Source organism: Lissotriton helveticus, chromosome 6, assembly GCF_964261635.1.
Source record: "Lissotriton helveticus chromosome 6, aLisHel1.1, whole genome shotgun sequence".
NCBI classification, from domain to species: Eukaryota; Metazoa; Chordata; class Amphibia; order Caudata; family Salamandridae; genus Lissotriton; species Lissotriton helveticus.
The window spans coordinates 184,246,548-184,270,331 of record NC_136067.1 but is presented as its reverse complement, the minus strand read 5'-3'; the positions used below and the strand labels follow the sequence as shown (position 1 = coordinate 184,270,331).

Here is a 23,784-nt window from a genome sequence, read left to right as displayed (position 1 = left end):
GTGCTTCAGAGGGGTTACTATTGGGTGATTCTGGTAGTGAGGCTGTCAATTGGTGATCTACTAAGAAGAGTTCCCTCACTGAGCTATCTTCTTCCAAGATGCGAGTCTGGTAATATACAATTCTTGCTCTGAGAATGGTTTCTTGTAGCTGCATTCAAGCATGTAATAGGGTTTTGTAGGCACAAGGTTTCTGACACACACATTTAAAAGTGCTTTCAATAATTTGTGACTGCAGGTCAACAGCACTTTATCTGGGGCCACTTTCTTCAGTTCATGGGGTGGTGTTTGGGGTGTTACACTCCCCTAATAAATGTATTTTCTGGTAAATAGTTGTGTACAGCAGCATTCAGTCGGGTATGGAGAGGTGTCTGGTGTCACAGACAAAAGCATATACACACTCTCTCCCTCTCTCTGTTTTTAAAGTCTTCAAAAATGTTGTTTACTTTACAAAATATTATTTTTTCTCACTTAGTACCCCTGCCAAATTATGTTTGTCTCCCTTTCCACTGCCCTTCAAGCCCCCCCACATGCACCCTGCTCATTCTGTAGTGTATTTCAACATGATATCCCAACAAAATTGTTGGAAAACCTGACACTCACACTTCCCCAGTCTTACTGACCAAGCTACGCTCCAGTGTATACCATTATAAGTGAATGAAGGCAATACCAACTAAAGGCCATCAGTGCCCAAAAAAACATAAATCACTGCACAGGGTAGACACAGTGCCCAGCCGCCAGCTCTATTTACTGCACATGTACATATTTCACCAACCTCCACTCATACATACCTCAGACTATGCTACCATAATGTTCCAGTGACCCATATGCATTAACAACCAGCATCAACATGTCACCTGTCTTATTGAAGCCAAAATATTCAATACCTTAAATGTGGATGATCAAGAAATCTGGAATAAATCCTCCAACACAAGCTCTATAAAATGCACACAACATTAGCCAACCAAACCAGTGCACACACGTGTGAAGTCGAACAGACTCAAGGAAATTCACATCAAGATCAGTGACAATAAGGAAGAGATTCCACATTCAAAACATAACAAGACCTCATTCACCGACAATGCAACATGCCACTTACACTTCCTGCTCCCTTTATCCATCAAAATCATTTTCATGAAGGTAGTCACTGTTAAAGATTATGGAGAAGCGCCGATCAACATGGAACCCATCACCTGCAAGGAGATCCTAATATTTAATCGCTGCTTTCATTTGTCATTGTAGTGTTCCTGAAACTAGGTTGCAGGACCATCTCTCATAAACCATCTAAGACATATTGGGTAAGAGCCTGCTCACTTCAATCTCGGGATAGATACCCTTCCGTAAAAAAAACAATCTGACTACACAGCTAGCTACTCTCGTAAACCAGTAGTGAGGAAATACCTTGATCCAATTTTGCGAAGTCGGATGAAAATGTCCCGGTTGGACCACTTTCTGATCAGCACAAAATACTCAAAAGATGGGTCTTTTAGCAGTTCTTAATTGATAAAAGGCATTGCTAGCTAGATTTAGAGGTTTGTGCTTACTTTGCCTTCCCTTCCTTTACCAGCACATTTCGAGATCTCTTCAACTTTTAGCCCTTGTGCAGATATTAATTCTAAAACCAAGCAACAAAGCAGGTAACGTGTTTCAAGTTAGGTTTATCGAACATGAAAAGCTGTGATGTAGCTTAGAGAATCACTGCAGAAGGGCCTTCAAAACCTCCATGAGAGTCTACCATAAAACTGTCCAAAGCACAATTACACTTCAGTACCAATGGTTTACCCTAATCCACGTTCACTTGGCTGATTATGTGTCAATATGCTTCATGCAACTGCAGAAAGATTAACAGTTGTTTCATGTGTTTGACATTCTAATGGATTACTGATTCTTCCTTGTAATGATGGTTGCCTTACTTTTATTGTACTCAGTGTCTGAAGGGATTTACTGACCAGTGGTGGGTAAGGATGCTGAACCTGTAACTAATGTACATCTACATGATGTTTCCTAGCTTCAGAAGCCCCGCTGTTTATTGATCTTTGAGATGGTAAGTGTGGCTTTGATCAGGTAAGAGCTTCATAAAAGTACACTTCAATGCTTGCAAATGGAGCCAAAGGACATAACAAGTGAGTCACTAGATGAACAAAAATACTATTATTATGGTAAAAAATATAACTCACCAATAAAGTGCCCTTCTACACGGCACTGCAAGGTCCCGTATCCATGGTCTGATTTAATAGGATATCTAGAACAAAACAGCAGATCATGATTATTAATGCCATTTGCAGGAGAATGGAACAAACATATATTTTTTATTCTTCACCAACCAAATGAGCTCAATATAGCCTTGTACTTTCTACCTAATGTAATTAGGACCATAGTAAGAAGAACTCATTCAGGAGAATACAACGTTGTTAATCAGCCTATAGTTCATTGGAGAGAGTGAAGTCTGCCCCTGTAAAACAAATGAATTAATGAGCGAGTTTCTAGTAAACGAAGGTTGCTACTCCCACAAATAAGACCAATGTATTTTAAACAAGTTGTGGGTGAATTCTGGCTCAGATTTCTAATTTTGTAAGCTTTGTACCTTTTTTCCTGAAGCAAAGCTAAACTCTCAATAAAAACTAGCACAGCCCAACTCTATTGCCTCTTTTGAGGTTTTCAGGGTCCAGAAAGAAGACAGGGAGTCACAGAAATAGATTTTTAGCATAGTATGAATCTCATCAGATTGCCACAATTCCACTGCCAGCCATTTACATAATCAAATTAACACTATTACCCATTACTTTGTCATTCACCATTTTACGAGCATTTCAGCCCGGCCTGAGTTTAGGGTTTAATGTTTTAGGCACCAAAAACCAGCCTCTTGTAAGTACTGTTCGACAATGTAATTAGTTCCCATAGGATATGAGAGTACAGTTTATCTGCATATATTAAAAACATAGGGCTCAATGTATAAAAGTAAGTTTAGCTTACTACACTTATGTTTTAATTACACCTGTTCTTGACTTATGCATGTTTAGGATACTCACTAACATTTCCTTTACAAATATGGTAAATTTGATAGTCTTAGGGAACAGTCAGAAATCTGTGCAATTCACTAAAGTAGACACCTACAACAGTTTACAAACCCATACATTGCTTTATTTCATACATATGTGTAAAATACACCCGTTTAGGATTAAGAAGTGCAAACATTTTTTAATTAATTTTAGAAATCATTTCCTTTTTTTCACTCTCTTAAAAATATTATTCCCTAACGTATTATACTGCCTCAAGGCTCCATGTAAAACTTGCCATGATTATTGCTCCTTTCTACACTTTTTGAAGCAGTTATATTTGACTCTTACGTGTGGGAAAGGCACTTAAAATATTTGTAAACAACAAAAAAGTTGCACCTGAGTTGGCGTGGATCACATTTATGTGGGTTTCCCTAACCACTGTCTAGAAACACCCATGGGGACACCGACCAGTGCAATAGAAAAGGAAACTTTCAAATGTTTACGATCCCAAAACTTAAGTAAATCAAGCACTCTTAAGTAAATGACTTATACTCATTAAACAATACGGTGTACCTTGCACAAGGCTACCTGTTTGCAGATGCAAATCAAGCCAGTACTATTTTCTGTGTGGTGCTAAAGCACATACACAATATGGTATGGCAGTACAGTTGTATGACAAAGTGTAGCTGACAGTTTTGGTGACAGATGTGAGTTAAAATTAGCAAATGTGCTACTACTTTTAGGATATTTATTGCCGTGGACACCTTCTGGTTCCTTGAGGACATATTTCAATATAAAATGAAGTGGTAAATTATTGCATTGCCCAGGGCCGGCTTTAGGCATGTGCAACGTGTGCACCTGCACAGGGCCGCCAAACCCCAGGGTCCGCCACGATTAATCGGATACATACATATTCGTGGCGGCCCCTGGCAGGGATTTGGCGGCCTCCCCGGCTGCCACTATTTCTAACTTCCAAAGCCCTGAGTCACCCCCCCTCCTCCCTTTCACTGCCTGGCCTCTGGCTCCGCACCGACCTGTGTTCCTCGTTCCTGATTGACGTCTGAGGACCAGCATGAGCTCGGCTGCATGTGCTACAGTGAAAGCAGTTATTATTTTCGTTTTGGAAAGGTTTCTTTTACACACTTGGGCACGGGCAGTGCCAGTGCATCTGGATTTTGTGGCCTTGCCTTTTTACTAGTGTGGCAGCGCATGTACATTCATTTATGAACATTTTAATTATCATTTAGCTTTAGCGGCAAAGGCAATAGTACTGATCTTTCTATAGTGCAAGCAAAAATTCATACCATCCGTGACTTAAAGAAACAGTTATCGTATATGTGCAGTGTCTCTTCTAACAAAGTCGTCAAAGTTAAACTATGCCCAGAATGTTATAAAGGTACTAATTTTAAGATTGCTACATACTCCGCCCCGCCCGGACCTCCTCTTCCGGGGCCCCCTACCTACGCTCCCTGCACAGGGCCACCATGAGCCTAGAGCCGACCCTGCATTGCCTAATGATTACGGCAAACAATGTGTGTAAGTTCAATAAGTGATGTTGTGATTTAGGGAAGTACAGGATCAGGGCATCAAGCGTACATACGGTTGTAGCTCTCATGTAGCAGGGTTCACTCCTAAAGAGACTATTATCTACTAAAAGTGGTAATGAAAATTTGCCTAGCCTTGGTGCTGGTAAGTTTCAATTCTATTAAGGACTCGGAGGCGAGGATCATGCCATCTTCCTTCGCTTTATTTATTTTTCACAGCAGCGATACCAAACAAACAAACTACTTTTCCCATGAACACTTGGGAAAACAAAAGTCTTAACAGGAGTCCTTTGTCTGTGTCCGCACTCTGACCAGGCCCCATAGTCCCTCTACGCTGTTTCCTCTTCCTCTTTCTTCGCGCGAAGCACATGTTGGTCAGTTTTCATGCATCCTGTTTGGGACCATCATTTCCTGCAAAAGAGGCAGTATCAGAGGCAGAACCTCAAGCAACGGAACATATCACAAGAAGAGACACTTTGCAATTACATCAACACTGACATCAGCCTGAAACTGTACAAAAATGGATTACTTACAATCTTGCAGGGAGGGTGCACTTCTTAGAAGTCATTGGGAGAGATAATCCTTGCCTCCGAGTCCTTAATAGAATTGAAACTTACCAGCATCAATGCCAGGCAAATTTTCATTCTATGGCAGGACCGGAGGCTTCGGATTATGCCAGTTTAAAGTTTGTCGACAAATAGCCTTGCCACCTCCAACACCGGCTTGAAATAAAACCTCTTAAAGGTAGAATCTGAGGACCAATCGACCGCCCACATCAGATCCTCCAATCGTGCCCCAAGGGCAAAAGCTTTAGAGGCCATTGCCCCTCTCGCTGAATGAGCACCAAATTGCTTAGTATCAATCCCCACCTCCTGCATAACCCAACGTACCCACCTGGCAAAGGTTGGGGATGAAACTCCCTTGTACGGCTTGCACAATGCAATGAGCAGTTGTCTTTCGCCCGGAGGGCCGGAGTCATCAGTAATTTCTTCATAAGCACGGAAGCACTGCATTGCACACAATTTAGGGGAGTCTGGAAAAGCCGGATACAAAATAACCCTTGTGTGGGACTTGGTTCTTATACTTACTGTGAAGAACACTCCGTCCGGTGAAAACACTCTGGCAGAGATATTTAAAACTCGCACATCTGAAACACGCCTGCAGGATACCAGGCACAACAGCGTTGCCAATTTGGCCATGACTTCTTTACGAGAAAGAAACCTATTTGGTTGCCAGGACAGAAAAAGGTTCAAAACCCTGTTCATGTCCCAGAGGACCAAGTAACGAGGCTCTGGGGGAAGTGAGAGGCAAATCACCCTCAGGAGCCAGCACACCAAGGGATGCTCACCAACTGGGGAACCCTGCACCATCATGTGACCAGCTAGGTTGCCGAACTGAAGGTATTAATGGGCCTATGTGCCAGACCCTCCTCGGCCAAACTCGCCAAAAAATTAAGGATGTGAACTACATCTGCCCCCACAGGATCACAACCCTGTCTCAACATACCAATGACACCATTGATGCCAGGCTGACCTATATCTCCTCGTCATGCTATCTGCCCATGCCTTGGAGAGCAGGTCCTCAGCCTTTCCCGAAAGGCCTGGGAGCGCCCAGCGACGCCGGAGATCCTCCAGGCCATCAGCCTCAGAGACCCTTCCTGGACTAGCCGATGGGGAACCAGGTCGGGATTGAGCAGAATGTGAAGAGAGTGGGGGAGTAGGATTGGAGAATCCCAAGAAAGTTCCAGAAGAAACAGAAATCAAACTTGAGAACTCCACCATGGCGTGATCAACACTACCTCCGTCAACTGGTGCCGTAACAGCGCCGACACTCGCGTTATCATGGAAAATGGAGGAAATACCCTTGCTCCCCCGACCAATCCTGAAGGAAAGCATCCGTCGCTTCCTCCAGAGGGTCCGGGCGCCAGCTGAAGAACCTCGGAAGTTGATGGTCCAGGCGTGTAGCAAACAGGTTGTAAAAAAGTAAGAGGCTCCTTTGTATAAAAATTGTAGTTTATTTAAAGTTGTATGGAAGAAGCACAGCACATCCGTTAGGCTGAAGATGCAGGAGATAAAATACAGTTGGAGTAGAATCTGGAACCAAGGATGTAGGATGCATGCACGCATCACACATTCCAGGCTCCAGCACAATGGGTAAATTACAGAGAATAAACAAGCATAGGAAAAGCAAGGATGCAACACATCTTATCCCTATAAAAGAAAATTTAACACAGATACCTACTAGGTGTTCTCTTAGGTCTAACATCAGATTTGACCCTAGAAGCAACGGACAAATCTTTATGGGGAAAACTTTGGGAAGATCCATTAACTTTCACATGAGGAGATACATTGACCTGCGCACATGATGGTGATGGAAAAGAGTTAGAGGAATTTGGACATCTTGCCACCCTACGAACATTCCAAACTCTACCATCTTGTGTGGCAACACTGTTTTTGAACACTTTGACCACTTTAATGGGAGGGAAAAATTTTGAAGATCCTTTAACCAGAAATCCAGGTTTTTTCACCCTCACCCACTCACCTACAACAAAATCATGAAGTTTGACATTCATTTTTGAATCAAATACAACTTTCATACATTGTTGCTTATTTTCAACACGTTTAGCAACACTCTCAACATCCACTTTAGAATCATTCTTATTAAGCTTTTTAACCCACCAGGGGCAAATGACAGAAGTTGGTTCTCTACCCTTCAGGAGTTTGAAAGGACTCACACCTGTGACGGAGTGAGGAGTGATGCGATAGACCCAGAGTCTATTCCTGACCACATTCAACCAAGAATCGTCAGAAGAACCAATCCCAGTAATGCAATCCTTGAGGACACGATTAAAACGTTCTACCTGACCATTCTCCCTAGGTTCATATAAAGAAACAGTATGATGTTTAATGCCACAGCTGTCAAGGAATTGTTCCACTTCAGAAGAAATCAGCTGCGTACCATTATCAGTGACAAAGGTCTCAGGAAAACCTTCCCTAGCAAAGGTCTCTTTCAAGAAAAGCAAAACAGCCTGGGAAGAAACATTACTTACAAATTTAACTTCCGGCCATTTCGAATGGTAATCTACCAAAACTAGGGCAAAACGGGCATTCAAAGGCAGCTGTTTAAAAGGGCCGGAGATGTCAAAAGCCACCTTTTGCCAAGGGAATTTAGGCCAAGCTACAGGTTTGAGAGGAGCAGAAGACAAATGAAGCATTTTATCGCTGCTAATACACTGAGAACATTCCCTTACCATCCTATCAATCATTTTGTCAATGCCCGGCCACCAGAAGTTTTCTCTAACCAGACGTTTCATAGATGACATACCAATATGACCTTGGTGGGCCAACAACAAAATCTTCTCTTGTAAAGAGGCAGGAGGAATTAGCTTACCAGTCTTGAAAAGAAGACCACCAAACTCTTCAATCTCCGAAGCAACCTGGGAAAAAGAAGCCAAGTCAGAAGGAATGGACTTACTATTTGGCCATCCACCTTTTACAAAGTCCAAAATTTGTTGACAAATAGAATCTTTTCCCATTTCTTTAAACCATTCTTCCTCAGTTAAAGCTAAGAACTCCTGAGATACACAATCTTCAATGGAAGCAACTACATCAACATCCAGGTCAATGGTAGAAACCTTATCAACACTACATGGTAACCTGGAAAGAAAATCTGCCGTGACATTGCTTTTTCCAGGAACATATATGACCTCAAAGTCGTATTCCTGAAGACGTGAAGACAAACGAGCAATCCTTGCAGTCGAGTTCCAACCACCCCCAGGGGACAAAATTCCTACTAACGGTTTGTGGTCCGTTCTCAAAACAAATCTATTCCCCCACACATAATTTCTAAAATGTTCCACAGCCCAAATGCAGGCTAGTAACTCCTTTTCGATAACAGAGTATCTTCTTTCGGTGGAAGATAAGGTTCTAGAAGCAAAAGCTACGCACCATTCATCCTTCCCAGCACTCTGACTCAACACAGCACCTATGCCATACAAACTAGCGTCCACAGTGATGATACATCTCTTATTAATACAAAATGATTTAAGTGTAGGAGCATTAACAATCTCACTCTTAATTTGTTTGAAAGCAACATCTTGCCTGTCTGTCCACACAAATTTGGCAGAATTCCTAGTCAGTTCTCTTAAGGGTTCCATCTTGTTAGCGAAATTTTGAATGAACTTACTATAGTATTCGCATAACCCCGCAAAAGAGAGCAATTTTTCTTTAGTATCAGGGGCTGGTGCTTTTATAATGGCATCTACAAGATTTTTTTTTGGTACCACACCTTCTCCAGAGAGGGTATGTCCCAAATATTCTACCGATTTACAGAAGAATTTACATTTGCTAGCCTTAATAGTTAAACCAAACAGTTCTAACTTTGCACAGACATCCTTAAGATGCGCATGATGTTCACAGTTATTTTTGGAAAATACAAGAATATCATCTTGAAAGCATTTGACAAATGTTAGGTCTTTAAAAATGTGATACATTGCCCTTTGAAACACTGAAGCAGCTGACGCCAGACCGAATGGCATTCTCTTAAACTGAAATAATCCATGAGGGGTGATGAATGCAGTAAATTGTTTAGAGTCTTCAGTGAGTTCGATCTGGTGATAAGCAGATCTAAGGTCTAATGTTGAGAATACACTAGCCCCATCTAACATGCAAAGCATTTCATTTATGTTAGGAAGTGGGTGACAATCCGTAACCAAGCTCTTATTAAGTGCTCTTAAATCCACACATAGCCTAATACTTTTATCGGGTTTAATGGCCAAAACAATGGGGGAAACCCATTCTGACGATTCCACTTCCTCAATTATTTCATCTTTCACCATGGAATCAAGCATGTGTCTAAGTTCGTTCTTAATACTAATCGGCACTCCCCTTAATTTCTGTTTAACAGGTACAGAATTGGGTTTGACTTTGATCCTGTGACTAAACCCGTTCAATTTGCCTAATTTGTCAGAAAATACTTTAGGAAAGATACTAGAGATCTCTGTAAACTCAGGTGATTCAGTAGAGTCTCCATCAGATATAGCCAGAACTAACACAGGATCTTTAAGTCTAGGGTTTAAGGAAACACCAAGTTTTGCTTGATCCCTCCACCCCAATACATTCACCACCTTCCATGCAACATAAAGTTTTATATTAGCAGAATTACTTTTGATAGTAAGTACAACTTCCTTGAAGCCAATAAAATTGATCCTGGACCCATCAAAATTGAAACCACCTATATCAGGCTTCGATAAAGAATCGATGTCAATTAAATCCCCAAAGGACTTAATACAATACTCATGTGTGATAATGGTCCAAGGAGAACAGGAGTCAACCATAAGCTCTAATATTTTGCCCAAAATCGTAACAGGACTCTTAGGAGAAGATAGTTTGTCTGTTTGAGATAAATCTATAAATTCCTGTACAGAAACGACAATACCAAATTCCTTAATATCTGAATCATTACAAGCTTCGTCATTGACATATGATACATTTCCAGAAGGACGTTTATATGTAGGAAAGGAAGACCTTTTAGTGTCTTGGAATGGTCTTGCAGGAGTCTTACACATTTTGGAAAAATGTCCAGAGCGTCCACATTTATTACATTGTCTAGTAATGGCTGGACAATGTGGAAAAGAAGCAACGTGGTCCGGATTACCACACCTAAAGCAAAAGATTTGTCTAGCCCTCCCTTCATTCCTGTTGGCAGGCATAACATTCCTCTGTTCCTGGGGTTTAACTACACTAACTTCACTAGAAGTAGAATTACTCGAAGAGGTGGAAGCAGTAGATGCTTTTTCTAATGTTTTTTTCAATTTATCAGACTGTTCAAGAGCTTTAGCAGTACTAATCGCTATTTCCAAACTAGGATCACCTAAAATCCACAACTGCTCTTGAACCTTCTTACTCTTTACGTGTACAATGATCTGATCTCTGATCATTTCGTCTGTCATAAGGCCAAAGTTACAATGTAAAGATAATGCACGTAAAGCTGTAAGAAAATCATCAAAACATTCTTTTTCATCTTGAACTCTGGTATAAAACTTAAACCTATTTAGTGCGACACTAGTAATAGGCTTAAATCTCCCTTCAATCCTAGAAACTGCTTCGTCATAAACATTGCCATCACCCCCAGATCTTACATGAGGTAAGGTTCTAAAAACTAATTGCCCTTCTGAGCCGAGACAGTGTAGAAATATGTTCTTTTTCCTCTCCGCAGACATGCGTTCTCCATCCATGGCTTTGAGATATGTAAAAAATTCCTCTTTCCATCTTGTCCATGGAATAGGTGGATCACCCTTAGATTGTAAAAATTTTGACGGTGGATCAAATTGCATGTTGAAAGCGGAATGAAGAACAATGTCAGAATAACTGTCTGAGATTAATATGGAAAAATGTTTTAAATATCCAGCAGATGGCAGTCTAATGAAAGAGAACAAACTTTCACTGAAGATTTCCACAGAAAACAAACTTGTAAGGTAGAAGCAGTTTGGAGCCAAGTAATTATAAATAAGTCGCAGAATGACTTTAAAGAAAATTTAGTAGTAATGAAATAAATAACGAGTTAATGTCCAAAAGAAAATTAATTAAATAAATAAATATAGTAACCACACATGCAATGAAAAGGAGCGTGTAAAACAGTACCTTTGTCGTTTCAGATAGGGCGAAACGATGAAATTGTGTTTGCCCAGTGAAACTGAAGTGATGCTTCGTGTTGCGCACACTCGGTGATTGAAATTGTGTTTGTCCGGTGAAATTGAAGTGATGCTTCGTGTTGCACACACTCGGTGATAACGTTGCTATGGCAACAAACACGGCAGGCCTGCGTGGTGCGCAATGGCTTGGGAATCAATGCGCAGTGACGCGCGATGATGCGTGATGACACATAGAGGAGATTCCCAACAGCCAATCAGGAATAACAAACCCTCGAAGACGCTGATAGGTCCAAGCGTAGAGGTTTGCTGACGTAGAGCCGCTGCCGTTTTTGTACAAGAAAACGAAGCAAAACACGAAGAAATAGTTAAAAACTTGAATACTTAGCGCAGCTTCGTCGGGTTAGAAGGTAAATGTAAAGAAGATGCTCCGCTTCACTCCTGAAGTAAATGAAACGACTTCTGAGGTTGATAACGCGGATCCTTATGATTTCTGCTCCTGTGCTTCAAAGAAATGTGGCAGAAAATTGAATAGAGTCCCTCGTCGCCAGTGTAAAAAAGTAAGAGGCTCCTTTGTATAAAAATTGTAGTTTATTTAAAGTTGTATGGAAGAAGCACAGCACATCCGTTAGGCTGAAGATGCAGGAGATAAAATACAGTTGGAGTAGAATCTGGAACCAAGGATGTAGGATGCATGCACGCATCACACATTCCAGGCTCCAGCACAATGGGTAAATTACAGAGAATAAACAAGCATAGGAAAAGCAAGGATGCAACACAGGTCCACTGAGAAGGGACCCCACTTCTCCGACAGTAGGGAGAAAACCTTAGCATCCAGCTTCCACATGCTGGCATCCACGAGGTGACAAGAGTGCCAAATGGGCACCTCGTTCTCCTGCCCCGGCAGGTGCTCTGCTGTGACCGATACCTGATGGTCCAGGCAAAAGTGCCAAAAATCCCTGGCTAGATCCGCCAGCATCTTGGATCTGGTGCCTCCAAGTTGGTTGACATACCTGACTGCCGGGACGTTATACATCCTCAGGCGGACACATGACTGCACCCTGTCCTTCGTCCAGCATTGCACAGCAAAAGATCCTGCTAGTAACTATAAGTAGTTGATGTGTAACAACTGCTCGTGAATGGACCAGGCGCTACCTGTAGAGAACTCTCCGCACCTGGCCCCCCATCCAGAACGACTGGCGTCCGACTCGATGACTATGTCTGGGGCTGAACCGAATATCGCACGGCCAGTCCAGGCCTCCATGTGCGTGAGCCACCATTGCATTTCGTCCCTCACTTCTTCTGACAGTGGAATCAGTTGAGAGTACGTTAGGCCCCGCCTGAGATGATACGCCTTCAGGCGCTGCATGGCTCGGTAATGCAAGGGCCCCGGGAAAATGGCCTGAATCGATGATGAAAAAAGACCGACCAACCGTGTCAATTGATGGAGAGATATCTGTGGCCTTACTAGAGTTTGACGCAGCTTGTGTCTGATCTTTGCCATTTTCTTGACGGGAAGACTCAGAGTGAAGGCACGGAGTCTATATTGAACCCCAAAAAGGTTGCACATTGAAGGGGGCCGGGAGGGACTTCCTTAAGTTGATGACGAACCCCAATACCTGAAGGAGGTTGACCGCCATCTGTAACTGAGACGCAAACCGTTTGGGGCACTGGTCCAGAAACAGCATGTCGTCCAGGTAAACAATCATCCTCGCACCCCGCGCCCGCAGAAACTCCACTACCGGCCAAAGAATTTTCGTGAAGCACCACGGAGCAGAAGAGAGTCTGAAAGGGAGTCTGGTGAATTCGTAAACCTGACCGTCCCATCTGAACTGCAGAAAACGCCAATGGGGGGGAAATATAGGCACCGTCAGGTATGCGTCATTCAGGTCGAGTCTGACCATCCAATCGGATGGACGCAAAACAAATCCCGAAGGAGGTCTATGCCCTCCATTTTGAAGTGGCTGTATACCAGCCACTCGTTGAATTCTTTTAAATTGATGACAGAACGCCGGCCACCGTCGACCTTGTCGACCAAAAAGAGGTTGCTGAGGAAACCTCCTGGATGTTCGCGCGCGCAACAAATCGCCCCTTTTTGGAGGAGGGCGAACACCTCTTTGCGCACCAAGTCTGCATCTCGCTGCGAGAAAGAAATGGGGCGGGGACGATAAGGCTGACATGGACGGCCATGAAACTTCAATTGGAAGCCCTGGACCGTCTGCAGCACCCAAGCATCGTTTGTGAGGGAAAACCAATCCGGGAAGAACTGTGCCAAGCGCCCCCCTACCCGCAAGCTTGCTGAGGGCAGTACACTCACCTCTTCCAGCACCCTGCCGCTGGCCTCTCTGGCCTCCTTGGCCACGGAACCTCTGTCCTCTCGTCGGGTAGAAGTTATTGAAGCGGGCGTTGTCCTGAAATTGCCCGCAGCCGGAGCCTTGCCCCTGATCAGAGCTATTGCCATGTCCGAACGAGCAGCCCCTGCCACGTCCGGCCCTTTCGAAAACCGGAGGGGTAAAGACTTTCTTGATATTGGACTATGCCCTGTCCAGGGAGGTAAATGTTGCCACAAACTTGCCTATCTCCTTGACAAAGGGGTCCCCGAGCAGGCCCCCTTGCGCCACAGCACTGGCCTCTGATGAGGCGAGGTCACCCAACTTGGGATCTATTTTAATAAGAAATTACCTCCGTCTCTCTGTGGAGAGCGCGCAGTTGGCGCTGCCGAGGAACACGATCGCCCGCTGCACCCAGTTAGAGAGAGCCTCTAGGGATATAAGATTCCCTGACACCTTGGCCTCCTCGGCCAAGTCCAAGATTTTGGTCATCAGCCCAACTGCATCCAACAGTTTATATTGTCAGTTGCGCCACGAACGATCGATACCCTTCTTAGGGTCCCTTCTAAAAATGTCGCCATCTTCTGGTCTATATCAGGAGTCAACGCCTCCTTACCTTCTAAGGTGGGCTGTGGGCATTACGCCCGGAGACGGTTGCCCGCGTCCTTGTCTACGGGCTTACGCAGGCGACTCGCTACATAATGGGCCACCTTGTCCCCGGGTACCCAGTCCGGAGAACGTGGGTGGAAAATATAATCTGGGTCAAACATATGAGATATCCCTTCAGGGTCGGGGGTCGGAGCTGTTTGCCAAGACCTAGAGGGACACACTTCCTCATCCGAATCTGGGGAGTCCCCATCGTCTGTAGGTTCAGGAGAAGCCGTCCTAGGTGTAGGAGTGAAATTCTCAACTGGGGGCAACTGGGCCGATTGGGAGGGTTCCTGCACTGAGAATGCGGTTTTTAAACGTACATACGCCTCCACATCAACCCCCTCTGTGCAGGGCTTCTTACTCGGAGGGGAAGATGGAAGGGGGGCAGGACTGGGGGTTTGAGTTGGAATAAGGGCCGCCAATTTCGCAAAAGCATCATCCAAACGCGCTGTGAGGCCCTGCTCAAGGGGAACCATGGCCTGATCTAACACCTTATAAATGGAATCATCAACAGCTTGATAAAAAATCATCGTCCCAGGGGACGTAATTAAGAGGGTCCTCCTCTTGGTTCTGGCCTTGCTCTCCCTGCATAATGAGTTAATTTAAGCTCCGCAGGTACTCAAAATCGTCAGGCAGCAGAATGTAACAGAGCCCTTAAACAGGCACCAATTTAAAGCTCGGAGGGAGCCCAGACTAATATGGGTGGCACGCGGGTGTACAATGTACAGGCAAAGCCCTGGGAACACTCCAGACCTTATTAATTTCTAGGGCAACCACCCGGGACAGTGTCCCACAGCACCACAGAAACGTGCACAAATTGCGACCCCTCAGGGTGTCAAACAACCACAATACAGACCCACCATGGCGTTCAAACCTCAGGAAAACGGGCAAAAAAACAACCCCTCAGGGTGTCACACTGGGTGGCAGGAGGCAGAACGGCTCTCTGAGGGCAGCACGCTCGAGAAATCACTGCGCTTGGAGCCCAATTCGCGCTGACCAAAGAGAGGAAAGGCTGCCCCTAGCGGCGGGAGGACCACACCTCACTGCTGGCTGGGGTCAAAATCGCGTTAGGCACGCATTAAGAGTCCCGCGATTACAAGGGAATCTGAAAAGTGAAAGCATACACTAGCGCTTACAACAACAGCACAACCAAGCCCAAAGAAACCCAAAACCCAGGAGAGAAGCCAAAATACGACTTATCTTGCTCCTGAGCAGCGAAGAAAGAGGAAGAGGAAACAGCGTAGAGGGACTATGGGACCTGGTCAGAGTGTGCACACAGACAAAGGACTCCTGTTAAGACTTTTGTTTTCCCAAGTGTTCATGGGAAATGTAGTTTGTTTGTTTGGTATCGCTGCTGTGAAAAATAAATAAAGCGAAGGAAGAAGGCATAATCCGAAGCCTCCGGTCCTGCCATAGAATTGAGTCTCATATTGATAGAGACCTGGGAGGTTCCAACTTAAGTCAGAGCAGGAACAGTACAGGCGCCCGTCCTTTCAATAGTAAATAAAAGTGTACATACCAACAGCTGGAAAAAGAAAGTGTAAAGCTTAGTTTCTAATGTATTCGGGTTCCAGCCAGAGGGGTTGCTCCTACAACATAAATATTGCACTTGGCTATATAAGAAGGACTATGCCCCCTCTATAGAGCTACTGATCAGCTGTTGGAAACAAAGACTGTACACCATGATAATTCTGCATAGGGAGAACTTTAGTTCCACTGAATGCCACTGTGGTCATGTTGTTGCTAAAGGTGGAGACAATGCACATGTGCTTATAAAAAGAACAAGGACTCGTATGTTCCCACTAGTATAGATGGATACAGAAAACATCCACCTCCAGTTCTGCAAAGAGGCACAATGTGTGGACAGAAGTTGCCCAATTAATGGATCTAGGGCTGAACTGGTGGCATTTGCACTGCTGTTCAAAGTCTAGATATGATCTTTAAATTCTGGTTCAACAGCAAAAAGTGACTCACTGTCCTTCCTTACCAGGTACGGAAATATCAAATACTCAGCCTCTCCTGTGCAGTACCAGAAAACAAGGTCAAAATACTATATCCAGACTTTTAGAGTTTTTCATTATGACTTATCTCTTTAATCTCTGTATTGCTTGGACAAGAAACTCCTAAATTCTTAAATGCCACCTTCACTTGATTTACTCTCTCATCATCAGATTCACTTATTTCTGCAATGGAGTTGATTCCTAGTACTATGTTTCCTCTGAAGTACTGACTTTACCATAGAGAAATTGTAGCCAGTGGATTGAACTCTTCTCCAGAAACTGGAGGATTTCCTGTTCCCTCCAAACTCAAAATGAGACGCTAGGTTTGCTTCCACTAATCACTTGGATTAACATAACTGGTAGCAATGATTTGTAGGTGTGAAAGTCAGGAATGGAAAAAGTCTACTTCATGCATTGAGTGAGGCGGCCATCACACATACTAACGAGTGTTATATGTGTAGTGAATAGGTTACTATTACTTTCACTGAGTGTCAAGGAGGCTGTCGCGTTGAGAGTGTAGTCAAGAGTTGGGGTCACTGAGCACTAACATTTTTTGTTGACTAGAATCACTGCAGCAACATCAAACATTTCCCAAGGGCTGCCCTCGAATAGTGTTTCTATGTCATCGGGCATAGGGTCGATCTTCAAAATTGAGAATATGCAGTCCAAAATAGGAGGACATGTCTTCCGGGGTTGGAAATTGACCTATGAAACTGGGTAACTAAGGCCCTTTAGTACAGTCGTATTAGTCTTTGAGGCCTCCTTTAATAATAATAATAATAATAATACAGAATTTTGTAAAGCGCGTGCAATTACCTCAAAAAAGAGGTGTCCCGGCGCTGAGTGTGCAGTGCAAGCACAAAACCGCGTCATGAGACAGAAGGAAAAGGAAGCTCATTACTTAAAAAGCCACGTTTTCAGTAGCTTCCTAAAAATAGCTTCAGATGGTGCCCACTGTATAACCGGCGGCAGAGTGTTCCAGAGCTTTGCCGTGCTGGCTGAGAAGGTCATGCCCCCCATCCGAGCACGCCTAACTCGTGGGACACAAAGTTGGAGCAAGGAGTTGGAGCGAAGTAATCTCGTCTGTACATATCTAGGGAGTCTAGCCTTCAGATAGTAAGGACAAGTTCCATGTAAGGCTCTAAAAGCCAAGGTTAGGGCCTTAAATTTGATCCTACTAGCTACCGGTAGCCAGTGTAATCTGTGCAAATGCGGAGAGACATGCTGCTTAAATGGAATATGCTTTACCAGTCTCGCAGCCGCATTTTGAACGGTTTGTAACCGTTGGATCATATATTTCGGAAGGCCCAGATATAAACCATTAGCATAATCCAGCCTTGAGGTGACCATAGCATGGATTACCGTTTACGGCATCCCTCTGGCAGAAGCCGGAGAAATTTTCGTAAGTTCCTCAATTTACTTAAACATCCTCCGACCACCTGTTGGATGTGAGGCAGGAAAGATAAACTATCATCCCACTGTATCCCCAGGTTTTTAGCCTGAGTGCTGGGGATAGGCGCCGTGCCCATCTCTGTAGGCCACCAGAGTTCTGCAGAGGGGCGGGGGCCTTTTCCAGAGAAGAGCACCTCAGTTTTTTCGGCATTCAACTTCAGTTTGTTAGTGTTCATCCAACTTGCCACGTCACGAAGACACCCCTTGAAATTAACAAATGCTGCCTCTGACACCTCCGAGTAGGGAAAAACTAACTGGGTGTCATCGGCATACGAAATTGCCGTGACACCCCAGTTAGCAATTAAAGTAAAAAGTGGGGCTAAGTAAATGTTAAAAAGCAGTGGGCTGAGTGCCGAGCCTTGTGGTACCCCGCAGTCCAGCCGCCTCGGTTTGGACACAAAGGTCCCCAATGCTACCTTCTGGGACCTATTAGTCAAATAAGAATGAAGCCAGCCGAGCGCCTGGTCCTGTAGTCCTATCTCTGCTAATCGATGCAGAAGCCTTCTGTGGTCAACCGTGTCAAAGGCGGCCGATAGATCCAGGAGCACCAGCATAGCAGATGCCCCTGAATCCAACGACCATCTGACTGATTCGGCCACCTCAATCAGGGCGGTCTCAGTACTGAAAACTGCCCTGAAACCCGATTGGGTTTCATGCAGGATTTTATTGTCCTCCGTGAACCTATTTAGTTGACGTTGGACCAATTTCTCCAGCATTTTACCAGGAGCCGCCAATTGTGAAATTGGTCGCAGGTTACTAAGATCCTCTGGATCTCCATTCAATTTCTTTTTCAGAGGGAGAAGTGTAGCATGTTTCCAACAATCCGGAAACACCCCCGAAGAAATCGATGTATTCCACACATGCTGGAGAACGGGCGCAATTGACTCCGCCATCAAACTCCAGAGCTTAGGTGGGCAGGGGTCATCGGGAGACCCGGATTTACACCTTTTTATTTCTTGCAGGGCCTCTGGTAACGAGATCGCCTGGAATTGACATAGGAACGCCAGAGGGCCGCTGGCCTCAGCCACATCCTCTTTTTCCGTGGGCCTTGGCAAGGAGAATGAGCCGTAAACTTTCATAATTTTATTATCAAAAAATTCCGAGATGCTATCACAGAGTGTTACCGAAGGGACAACCTCTGTCTCGATACATCTGGGTTTAAAAAAGGACTGTACTATTTTAAAAACTTCTTTGCTCGAGTGGTCTGCTTGCTGAATAGAGGTGGCAATAAAATGATTTTTGGCCATTCTGATTGATTTATGAAGTTTACGAATGGCTGCCCGGTAGCGGGCACTTGCCAATTCACAATAATTTGCCCACCACAGCCGTTCCAGTATTTTACAAGCTGATTTTTCTGCCTTCAGTTCCTCTGAAAACCAAGGGGCCGAGGGGGATTCCCTCCGTGACATTACTCGTTTAACTGGAGCAACAGCCTCCACCATGTCACTAACCCATTGATTCACAGCATTGGCATCAGTATTTGTATTGGAGGTTAGGGGCGGGGGGTTCCGGACTAGGGCTGGACCAATAATTTCTGGCCTCAAATTTTTCCACTGTCTCTGCAGGGCGGAACGTTTTCCCCCCCTCCAACCTCTCTCCCAGTGCTATAATGGCTAAAGGAATTAGAGCATGATCTGTCCACAGCAATGGCTGAGGTGTATCCACAGACATATCCCTGATGTTGGAGAATATTAGGTCGAGCGTGTGACTTGCTGTATGCGTAGGTCCAGTAGTCATGAGTAACAGGTTGGCCGCGCTTAGAGTGGAAATTAGCTGATTAGCCCGGGGGCAATCAGTTCTATCAACATGCACATTGAAATCCCCTACCACTAAAAAATGCGGGTGGAGGAGAGAGCATTGGACAATAATGTCCATAAGCGCAGTTGAGTTCTCCTCTGAACAATCCGGGGGTCGGTAAATAACAAAACCCGCCAGGGATTGTTGAGGGGAAATTTGGAGACAAAAGTGCAAGCCTTCCACCCCTGCAATCATAGTCGGTGCTGAAGATGTAAGTTTGTACCGGTCCTTAAGAATGAGGGCCACACCCCCACCCCTTCTGTTTCCATCTCGATTAGAGAAACACATTTTAAAACCTAGGGGCACAGCTAAGGAAATGGCAGTCATGTTATGATCATTCAGCCATGTTTCTGTCAGAAACAGGGCGTCCCACTCCGCACTTTCCAACAGTAGCCAAATGTCCTCAGCATGTTTTGGCAGCGATCTGCAGTTCAACAAGCCTGCTTTAAAACTACAGGCCAGCTGGGACTTTAGGTTTGTATGTACCGAGAGTCATCCCACAATGCAAGCATACCTGAGATAAGGAATCTTTCAATAAATCAGCCCTAACGGCTTTACATGGCCGTACTGGCCTTAATGACAGTAGGTCCTCACCTGTCCAAGTAATCCTCCCATTGTCACTCCCCGACCGGGCAGCATAACTGGCCGAGGCCGTGTTCCGGTCGTGGACGGGCGTAGACGGGCTTGCCTTTGGCGCGCCCGCTGCACCCGTCCGCTGCGCGGCCGCACTCCCATCTACCTTTATGGGCGGGACCCCAGATGTGAAACACCAAGAGGGGGAGGAGTCGCGTCCCTCCGTTCAAGCGGCACAACAGCCGTGACAGAACGGGGACCGACCAGGTAAGTGCAGGGGGAGACAATGTACAAATAACAGTGTGTAGGAAATCTGTCAATCGACTTCACACACGCAGTTTAAGAAATATTCCGGAGCTCCAAATGAGTCCCAGCAAGTTATCATAAAATTGTTAAAAAAGAAGGTCTTGCGGTTTTCAGGTCAACCAGCTGCTGCCTGCTTACACAAATCACCTCTCACACTCAGCGCCTAGCTCGCGCTGCTCACACCAGCGTGGCCGATAACCTTGGCGTTTTTAAAGGAAATGAGGGGGAGGAGTCGCGTCCCTCCGTTCAAGCGGCACAACAGCCGTGACGGAACGGGGACCGACCAGGTAAGTGCAGGGGGAGACAATGTACAAATAACAGGGGTTAGGAAATCTGTCAATCGACTTCACACACGCAATTTAAGAAATATTCCAGAGCTCCAAATGAGTCCCAGCAAGTTATCATAAAATTGTTAAAAAAGAAGGTCTCGCGGTTTTCAGGTCAACCAGCTGCTGGCTGCTTACACAAATCACCTCTCACTCTCAGTGCCTAGCTCGCGCTGCTCACACCAGCGTGGCCGATAACCTTGGTGTTTTTAAAGGAAATGAGGGGGAGGAGTCGCGTCCTTCCGTTCAAGCGGCACAACAGCCGTGACGGAACCGGGACCGACCAGGTAAGTGCAGGGGGAGATAATGTACAAATAACAGTGTGTAGGAAATCTGTCAATCGACTTCACACACGCAGTTTAAGAAATATTCCGGAGCTCCAAATGAGTCCCAGCAAGTTATCATAAAATTGTTAAAAAAGAAGGTCTCGCAGCTTTCAGGTCAACCAGCTGCTGCCTGCTTACACAAATCACCTCTCACTCTCAGCGCCTAGCTCGCGCTGCTCACACCAGCGTGGCCGATAACCTTGGCGTTTTTAAAGGAAATGAGGGGGAGGAGTCGCGTCCCTCCGTTCAAGCGGCACAACAGCCGTGACGGAACGGGGACCGACCAGGTAAGTGCAGGGAGAGACAATGTACAAATAACAGTGTGTAGGAAATCTGTCAATCGACTTCACACACGCAGTTTAAGAAATATTCCGGAGCTCCAAATGAGTCCTAGCAAGTTATCATAAAATTGTTAAAAAAGAAGGTCTTGCGGTTTTCAGGTCAACCAGCTGCTGCCTGCTTACACAAATCACCTCTCACTCTCAGCGCCTAGCTCGCGCTGCTCACACCAGCGTAGCCGATAACCTTGGCGTTTTTAAAGGAAATGAGGGGGAGGAGTCGCGTCCCTCCGTTCAAGCGGCACAACAGCCGTGACGGAACGGGGACCAACCAGGTAAGTGCAGGGGGAGACAATGTACAAATAACAGTGTGTAGGAAATCTGTCAATCGACTTCACACACGCAGTTTAAGAAATATTCCGGAGCTCCAAATGAGTCCCAGCAAGTTATCATAAAATTGTTAAAAAAGAAGGTCTCGTGGGTTTTCAGGTCAACCAGCTGCTGCCTGCTTACACAAATCACCTCTCACTCTCAGCGCCTAGCTCGCGCTGCTCACACCAGCGTGGCCGATAACCTTGGCGTTTTTAAAGGAAATGAGGGGGAGGAGTCACGTCCCTCCGTTCAAGCGGCACAACAGCCATGACGGAACGGGGACTTTGGATTTGCAAAATGCATTTTATTATCTACATAAGTAATTGAAATAAATCATTTGCTGCTTTATATTTTAATAGGGCTTAATTGTTGTATATCCTGAATATGATATGTATGTTTATGAATGGATTTTGCTTCAGACTCACCCAAGGTGCACTTTTCTAAAAGGAATTTTTCATATCGATTTTTGGTCAGTTGTAGGTCGCACCCATGTCGTTTCTGCACAATGCACTTTAGTATTTTCACAAGTAGATGAAATTGATATGTATGTTTATGAGTGAATTTTATGCAGGCTTCTTCAAGGTGTACTTTTCTGAAAAGGTATTTTAAACATGGAGTTATGCCTACTTGTAAATCTGTGTTATGTGCGGTTTGCAATAATCCTGGAGATTTAATAATATTTTTAAATGTTATGTATCAATGAATTAGATAGTCTATGTCATATTTCTGGAAGAATTAATTTCTTAGAAATAAAACACAGGTGGTGTAAGGGAAGCACAGTAGGGGGAGCACAGTGGGAGTTTAAAATAATTTTAAAAAGAAGAAAAGAAAACTTAGCTGAAGCTGCGGGCCGCAGTTCTTTTTCCTGGTCACAACAAAGACTCCCTGTGCAATCCCCGGCTGCTCTTATGCTATGAGAGCAGCACAGGTATTGGTCTGAGCAGGCTGGTTCTTCAACCCGGGTGTTCAATACAACTGGGTTGGAAAAACGTAAGTGCGCATGTGTGTTTGGCAGGCCTAAGAAGGCCGGTCAAACACAAATGCATACTTTGAAGTGCACTACCAGACCTCCTCCCCACCTTTCATGGCCCCGGCCCCATCCCCTTCCCACACATGTTGGCTCAATCAGCAACTGAAAAATAAAACGAGGATAGTATATCCTTTAATTTTTCAGGTCCTGGCTCTGAGCTAGTGGGACGACGCTCCTTCACCATTGCGGAGGAGCCGCCCCAGCTAAAATTCCCTAGGGACATTTACCAAATGGGTGCTATGAAACAACGGTCCTGGGCCTAAGGAATATTAGGAATTAAAATATTCTTTATAATTCAATGTGGTAGCATAGACGTACATGGCTTTAGTTTGCTTGTCAGCAAAAGAACAAATAGACATCCAGCCATCTCCTTCAGTCTTCAGCTCAGCCGGCCTGGTAAAAAATACAGTACAATTAGTCAGGAACATCTTATGACATTCAGTATCATAAATTATTTCAATGACAGCTCAACATCTTACTTTAAATAATTTGTCTGCATATTTCAATTCACCCTTTCATAGAAAAACTGGAAATTAACTGAATAAATAAATGCATAGGTTAAACGTGTCATTGACATGTCTGTATTTTTGCACCCACAGTATCTAGAGCCTCAGGAGACAAGTAGGGCCATTCACAAAACCCTCAATCAATAATGGAAGAAGTGCTACAGGAGTACTCTTTTACAGAATCTTGCATGCCTTTATGGATCAGCCCTAAAACTCACAACTCTCTCTTAGCAAAAGTGGAAGGAGAGCATAGTACTTTCTAGTGTATATAATTATTCCCTGAATATTCCCAATTTGGATGTTTGGAGATAGATCACAAACGCATTCACGAATACGTAAAAGAGCACAACAGGATCATTACTTCATGTGCTGCAAAATGCCCTTTAAGGTAGTCTGTATAATGGTGAAGAAAATTCTAGGGCGCTGATTACGAGTGAGTCGGCTTTTCCCAACCGCTCCCGCCAACCCCCGTTTTTGCAGGGTTTGATTTCTGAGCTGGGTGATATTTAGCGCATGGTAGTTACAGGGTGCATTAAATACTTCATCCTTCATCAAATTCCTGCAGGTAAAATTTAAGTTGGAAAGTGTACGATATTTACAGTACCATGTGAATTTTGGTGCTTAAAGCTCCAACATCCGAATGTTATT

General features: G+C 44.5%; 1 protein-coding gene across 1 annotated transcript in view; it reads right to left on the bottom strand.

The window, feature by feature from the left end:
* The window catches only part of PKHD1 (PKHD1 ciliary IPT domain containing fibrocystin/polyductin), a 1,769,028-nt gene extending 1,746,033 nt beyond the window's left edge, over nucleotides 1-22,995 (bottom strand). Inside the window, exons 1-2 of the mRNA XM_078647366.1 lie at nucleotides 22,949-22,995; nucleotides 2,175-2,239 (exon numbers count right to left, since the gene is read on the bottom strand). Of these exons, the coding sequence (XP_078503492.1) occupies nucleotides 2,175-2,239; nucleotides 22,949-22,989 (106 nt within the window). The 5' untranslated portion in view covers nucleotides 22,990-22,995. The remainder of the gene's footprint in view (nucleotides 1-2,174; nucleotides 2,240-22,948) is intronic.
* Nucleotides 22,996-23,784: the final 789 nt, after the last annotated feature.